The 7,652-nt window shown below is 48.6% G+C and overlaps 1 protein-coding gene across 1 annotated transcript; it reads right to left on the bottom strand.

The window, feature by feature from the left end:
• Positions 1 to 1,267: 1,267 nt before the first annotated feature.
• Positions 1,268 to 5,402, bottom strand: LOC123410993 (4-coumarate--CoA ligase-like 3). The gene is made up of 6 exons (XM_045103913.1): positions 4,092 to 5,402; positions 3,353 to 3,542; positions 2,663 to 2,799; positions 2,513 to 2,580; positions 2,308 to 2,410; positions 1,268 to 1,701 (listed from the first exon to the last, which is right to left on the bottom strand). Exons 1-6 carry the CDS (start codon positions 5,250 to 5,252, stop codon positions 1,546 to 1,548), a joined length of 1,815 nt encoding a protein of 604 aa, XP_044959848.1. The 5' UTR covers positions 5,253 to 5,402; the 3' UTR covers positions 1,268 to 1,545.
• Positions 5,403 to 7,652: the final 2,250 nt, after the last annotated feature.

Here is a 7,652-nt window from a genome sequence, read left to right on the forward strand (position 1 = left end):
CGCATCGGACCCGATCTGTTGATGGAAGGGACGTCCCATACCGCCACCAGCCTCAGAAGGTCGTCCACCTCGAGATGCAGACTCTGAATCGCCCACACGATCCGGGAGTAACTATCTTTGATCAACGAGCTAGTCTAATAGAGGCTCACTAGGGACACAATGTTGTTTATGTATCCACAGTTCCACACATGTATCTAAGTTTCTAGTCAATACAATTCTAGAGTGGATAATAAATGTTTATCGAACAGGGAAATACGTATAATAACCAATTTATTATTGCCTTTAGGGCATATTTCCAACAAGCCTAGCTCGAGCCCGAGCCCGGGGAACCAATCGAATAGCAACATTGCATATTTTGAATATGTCGTTAACTGATGTATCAAGTGATAAAATATATCTAATACAACAAAGTTTGGCCGCTTACATAGTTGCTAATTAAGTTATTGTGTTTATTCACCATTTGGTTAGGTTAAATGTCGCCTAAATTGCCCCAAGCAGTTTGAAGCAAATGAAATTATAAAGGCTGCAGTTTGACGATTATGTGGTTGCGCAACTGTTTATTAACTATTTGGTTAGAGTAAATGTTGCTTAAATTGCCCTGGAAGTTTTAAACAGTGAAATTATAGTTCACTGTTTGAGGATTATAGAGCCTTTAAAACATTATGAAACATACTTCATATGAAGGATGACGGACTCAAGTTTTGGCAACTGTTGCCATACATATGAAGTGTCCAAAGAAATGGCTCTACTCCATCCTTATTACTCTCTCCGTGTCATAATATAAGATTGTTTTTTAATTACACTAACTTGAAAAACGATCTTATATTATCAGATAGAGGGAGTAGTTTATAAGAACTTGAAACATTCAATTGCTACGCCGTGGCAATTCAGTATGTAAGTGAGCAGTTGATTGCCATTTGTGTCATTTCTAGACGCACAAAGTGAAAATTAATGTTTACATATCCACGTTCTCTCCAGAAGATATGAACAACCGATCGACACAGATGCCTGCCTAATCAAGCAGGCAAGGCGTATGGATACACGCAGCTCGTTGGTTGGTTGGCAAAATTGAATTAATTAGCTGAACATGTCAATCCACGAATCCAAAACCCTGCATCACAAATGCCACCAGCACATTCCATCCAACGGCCGCATATTCCCTCTTCCAGAGTTCTCATTTTGTTGCTATATTTATATATGAAAACCAGTCAAGTTCCATTTTAGCAGCTCCACGTATGTTGCTGCCTCCAGAAGAAGCACACATCCGTCACGAGAATCAATCATTAGTCTTTTCTGCCGTTTCAACTTTCAACAAATCTATCTATAGACTATAGTAGCAGTAGCACACAGACATGTATTTCACTGATAGACTCACACGCACATCCTATGGGACTATGGGAGTATGGAATGGTACCACTAGTATGGAATTACAAACAATCCCAATCCCTGGTGAACCAACATATCACACACACACACACACCAAAAAAACATACGGTAGCCAACACATGTATTTCATCCATTTTGATGGAAGCTGCTCGACTCCGTTTACAGCCTTGAACTGGGTTTGGTGTGATCAGAACGGGAAGCAGCGGCATCAAGGCGCAGAGAGTCCTTGAGAAGCCTTCTCAGAACCTTGCCAGCCGCTGACTTGGGTATTGCCTCAACGAATATCACCTTGCGAACTTTCTTGTACGGGGACACCTGCACCCACCATCATCAGAGCAATTCGCAGCTTCAGCAAAAGAAAAAGAAAAAAATCTTATCTACAGAATCGCAAGCTGTTAAATTTTCGGCGTAATAAACCACCAGTCCTGTCTCACTACTTGGACATGGTTCTTGGGGCCATCTTCCTTGAACTTCTCTCTTCCTGCCTGACAAGGTCTCTCAGGAGCAGCCGAGCTCCTGTATTTTGTCCAGCACCGCCCATCACTCTTGAACGAATCATGGGTTCGATTGATGAGTCAACAAAGAGAGGGGAGGAGTGCATGCCAGCCTGACCTAGTATACACCCCTAGCTCTGGAGTATAGAATGGCATGTGTGCCAAATAACCTGACCTCATGTTAGTGAGAATGCGTTTCCATCCGCACAGCGAGTCGGGACAGGTGGGAAGCATGCACAGCAATCACTCATGGACACTGTCTCTTGACAACTACTGATATCTCATCTCAGGATTTCTTAGAATGTTTGTCGTGTTCGATTGGACTAAAAACTTACGATTAAAAGGATGCGTCATACTGTTAGGACACGTCGGTTTCAAGGAAGGAAGCAGAAGAGTGTTGATGTGCTGTGTCATAGCATCTTTTTACCTGCTTGGCCACATACTCCATCACTTGCACACAGGTGAGATGGCTTCCAGATCTCCTCACCACGAAAGCTACTGGTATCTCTCCAGCTTCTTCATCTTCAACGCTACGTGCAAGTCAAGAAAAGCGAAAGAGAAATTGCTCAATTCCATGCCGACAGAAAAGTTCAACCAGCATAATATTATCTAACTAACGGTTTCAAACTTACGATGTCACAGCAACATCAACAATTTCAGGGTGCTGCACCAAAACTGCTTCAAGGTCAGCTGGAGCTATCTATTCAGAGTGATAATTTGTTATAACCAATAACTTCTTGCACAATCTGTCACAAACAAGAGCAAATGCGGTGTAGGCATACCTGAAATCCTTTGTACTTGATAGTGTCTTTCAAACGGCCCACTATGTACAAGTACCCATCTGAATCAAAGTAAGCAAGGTCACCAGTCTGAAACCAGCCATCGTTTCTCATGCATGTGTCCTCATCATTCAGGTAACCTGTGAAAAAATAAAATTCCGACAATCCAAATATAAATGAGGAAAAATGATATGGATTATAGATTAAGTAATTCAGGCGGACCTTAGCCCCGGCCCAGATAGAGTTAAAGATTAGACCTGAGAGCTGAATATATTTACCTTTCTAAAGAGGTAAAAACTCATAGCAGTAAAGGCAGCATAAATCAATTATATTGCACTAGTATAATTAGATATTTAAGCACTACTGTGAGGACGAAGGGAATTGTATGGACACAGGGGAATCGTATAAAAGTAACTATTAAGAGGACGAAGAAATCATGTTAAGCACACGGATGATCTTATTTCCTAAGGGAGCTGAAAAAGAATGGCAGAAAATGGAGAGACAATGCATATGTCAAGTCTTCATAGGGTCTTCAATAACCACCTCAACAGTGAGTTAAGTAAAGGCCAGTCAATGTGTTTTTAAGGAAGTGATCTTTTTAAGTAGAAATCGATTTGCATCAGACTACAAATGCCCAAAATTCAAGGTGTGTTTTCTGTTTGGAGTGGCTGAGTTGGGCTCATGAAATGTTACCTTTCATTATAGCTGGCCCATGGAGCCATAACTCCCCACAAGAGCCAGGAGGTAAACATAAGCCAGTTTCCAGATCAACAATTTTGGCATGCATGTTTGGGGCTAAAAGACCTACAGATGCATATTTCTTGTGCTTGGAGGTATTGAAGCCACGAGTTCCCACAGCAGTAGATTCAGTCATGCCATAGCCCTGTTCAAAGTGTAAAACATTTACTCAGAATATTACAAGCAGTTGGAACTGGAGCAGTCTATTTCAGTGATTACATTGCAACTATTTACTCTGAATATTGCAGGCAATTGGAATTGCTAACTTTGAATCACACTGCTAACTTTCAGTGCTCCAATTGCATAAAAAATACTCCAATTGCAATTGCAATTGGAGTAGCAGTTTACTCAGAATACTGCAAACGAACTGGAACTGAAACTGCGGTAATAGTTTCACACTTTTGCTGCTTGATTTCAGAAGTATTACTTATTTGTAAAGTTCGTTTTAACTAGTTAATCCCTACTTCGATGCCCCATCCCAAATATGCACATGCGTATGTCTATCATGTTTGCAAAGTCAAATCAACTGCATCTTCATCTGCAGAAAATTGGCAGGCTGAACTTTAAGGTGAGAAAACAAAAGGGAACTTTATACTCAGAATATGGACAAATGGAGTACAACAATTGTTTGCCTTCACACCTGCCTATGTTTCCCAGAATACTACAAACAATTTGAATTTGGTAGGTTGCGTACCTGAATGAAATCGACGTGTGGGAAAGCCTTGAGAAAGTCTTGAACGAGTTTGCCGCTGAGTGGAGCTGCGCCGCTGGAGACCTGCACCAGGGATTCCAATGACGAGGCGCCTGTGGCCCTGGCCCTGAGCAGCGCCGCCATGATGGGCGGCACGAGCGGCAAGTGCGTGACCTTGTACTTGTGGATCGCCCTGACGGCGTCGCCGACGTCGAACCTCCTCATGACCACCACGGTGGAGCCGAGCGAGAGGAGGCCCGCGGCGAAGAGGGAGAGGCCGTAGACGTGGAACATGGGCAGCACGGCCAGGTAGACATTGTCACAAGCAGGTCGCGCGTACTGCGACGCCTCGAAGCACACGAAGAGCTCGACCATGGTTATGAGGTTGCGGTGCGTGAGCACGACGCCCTTGCTCCGGCCGCTGGTCCCCGAGGAGTAGAGGACGGCGGCGGCATCGTCCTGGCCGACCTCCGCCGACGGGAGGCCGTCGTCGGCGTCGGAATCGAGCAGCGCGCGGAAGGGCGCGAACTCGTTGCCCGTCGAGGGCGAGGGATGGAACGTCTCCGGCACGAGGACGACCGGGGCGGCGGCGGAGGGCGGGACCTTGGCGGCGTTGTCGGGCGACGCGAGCACGAGGGACGGGGCGGTGTCCCGCAGGCGGCCGGCGATCTCGGCGCCGGAGCTGGAGGGGTTCATGGTGGTGGCGACGCCGCCGGCGGCGAGGACGGCGAGGAAGGCGACGGGGAAGGCGACGGAGTTGGGGAGGACGAGGAGCACGACGGCGCCGGCGCGGACGCCGTGGGCCCGGCGGAGGCCGCGCGCGAGGGAGGCGACGAGGCGGCGGAGGTCGGCGCGGGAGAGGGAGGCGGCGGTGGCGGCGTCGAGGAGGCACGGACGGGAATGCGGCGGCGGGCCGAGGGGGAGGCGGGAGAAGATGTGCGGGACGAGGGAGAGGCCCGGGTCGACGGGGAGCGGGACGGGCGGGTGCGTGCTGGCGTAGAGGCCGGCGGCGGCCGAGTAGAAGGCGGCGGCGGCGCTGGGGTCGTCCGCGGCGTCCTGCATTGCTGCAGCTGCTGATCTTCTGCTGTAGTTTGGGCTATACTTACTACTCAAGTCATGATCCACCGAGAAGTTAACATAGCCGCTGAAGCGGCAAATTCGCATGACTCGTGGGTTCTTCCTTCCGTTGATCCACGGATCGATCCCTGCTGTTGGTTGGCCTGTCCAGTGTCCCCAGCCTTCACGTTTTGCCTCATGCGGCTTCGGCTTTTGCTTGATTGGTTCATGCAAACAGCCATCCTTTTCCTCATCAAGAGAAGCACGTTTCGGCCAATCATTTTTGGCGAGGAAAACTGTAATGAATTGCTGATGCTCGTGGTCTGACAGGCATGTACTGGGTATCTTTGCATGTTTGGACAAATTCAGACGTTAAAGAACGAAAAGTGGTAGACGTCGGATGTCATCTTGAAGCAGGTCGCGTCTTAAGGTGTCACCAATTTGTGGCTTGATCACGTCACCTCTCAGCTCACCCTTTGCATATTGGCTAGGGTGCCTTTGGTTACCTCACCACCTTTTTTTACCCGCTTGTATGTTTGATCTAGTTGGGTATGGCTGAGCATATGCATACAAAAAATCAATATCTACATGTTGAATAGTTGTTTGTATCAAGGTCTAGCGAAGCCACCTTGAGAAGTGTGCGGTGAGTTGACCACACATGTTTTTGGCAAATCCTTTGGATACAAGTAGATATCATGTATTTCTTTTTATAAATTTAGTGAAAAACACATGTATTTAACATCACATATTTGAAATGACATCATATGCTTCTGATCCTCGCACCACCACTGGCTGGAGGCATGTTGTTTGGTTGCGCGTGTTTGTATTTCGGGTGTGAACAGATACAAATCACATTTGTTTGATTGTGTGCAAGTACTTGATCGGCTCACTCCTTGCAAATGTGGTGGACTTATCATCCATTTGTATAGAATAAAGCAAGAACAAGCAGTAAGTACTACTAGGCATACATTTTAAAACAGCGGGGCATTTCATGCCCCTCCTGAACCCCCGGGTGCTGGTTCCTGAGCAAAACATGGACAAGTTCACAACAAAGGAGACGAACATGCTTTAGTCCAAACCTCTACTTCAATTCAGACTACAAGGAACAAACTATATAACATGAGCGATGTCGCCGACACAGTTATGCTTGAAGCATCGAACCCTGCAGATGTTGGAGCTGTTGCGTTGAAGATCTGCACCTTCAGCCCCAGGTCGGAGAGCCAGAATACTACAAGGCCGCCGAGGACGATCTTATGCCGGTAGGAGAAGTACTCCTAGTCGCGCCTGAGCACCATGTGCCCCTTGAACATCTACACGTGGACCTCGAACTCGCACCACTTGTTGGCGGAGAGGTTGGCGACGTGAGGAGGGCCGGTGACCAGCCATTGCTTCATCACCGAACTGAATTTAGGCGGGATGATGAGCATGGTGATGTCCTCAACTCAGTAAGAAGCGCTTCTGCTTCGAGATGTACTGGACCAAGTTGGATGGGTTCGATGAAGCGGTCAAGGAGGCATGGAAATGCGGTGGAACAATCAGGGACCCCTTCAAAGACTTGATGCCCTCTTCCACAATACATGGGCGTCCCTTCAATCTTCGGGGCAAAGAAAAGTTGGCAATATTAAGGTGCAGATTGTTGGGGAACGTAGCATAAATTCAAAATTTTCCTACACCATATTCAGATCTTCCTATGGAGAGACCAGCAACGAGATAGGGGAGAGTGCATCTTCATACATTTGAAGATCGCTAAGCGGAAACGTTGCTAGAACGCGGTTGATGGAGTCGTACTCACGTCAATTCAGAACGGGGTGTGATTCCGATCTAGTGCCGAACCACGGCACCTCCGCGTTCAACACACGTGCAGCCCGATGACGTCTCCCGCACCTTGATCCAGCAAGGAGGAGGGAGAGGTTGGGGAAGATCTCCGGCAGCACGACGGCGTGGTGTCGATGGAGAGACGAGGGGTCCAGACAGGGCTTCACCAAGGACCGTGGGAGAGGAGGAAGAAGAGGGATAGGGCTGCACCGAGGAAGAGATCAACTTGTGTCTCAAACAGCCCCAAACCCCTCTCTATTTATAGGAGGACAGGGGAGGAGTGCGCCACCTCTAGGGTTCCCACCCTAGGGGTGGGGGCAGCCCAGATGGGAGAGGGGGGCGGCGGCCAGGGCAGGTGTGGGGGTGGCGCACCCCCTGGTGGGCCTTAGGCCCACCAGCGCCTAGGGTTCCCCCCCATTCCTCTCTGATGCGCCATGGGCTGGGTGTGGGGGGTGCACCAGCCCACCCAGGGGCTAGTTCCCTCCCACACTTGGCCCATATAGCTTTCCGGGGCTTGTGGCCCCTCCCGGTGGGCCTCCGGAACCCTTCCGGTGGCCCCGACACTTTTCCGGTGGTGCCCTGCTACTGCAACAAAAGATCTTCCAACGGCGCCAGAAACAAGCGTGTTGACGGGAGCCTGGCGTTGGTGTTCCCTCGAAGCGGAAAGGGTGATGTAGCACAGCGACGGCAAGT

Source organism: Hordeum vulgare, chromosome 1H (genome assembly GCF_904849725.1).
Source record: "Hordeum vulgare subsp. vulgare chromosome 1H, MorexV3_pseudomolecules_assembly, whole genome shotgun sequence".
In the NCBI taxonomy this organism is placed as follows: Eukaryota; Viridiplantae; Streptophyta; class Magnoliopsida; order Poales; family Poaceae; genus Hordeum; species Hordeum vulgare.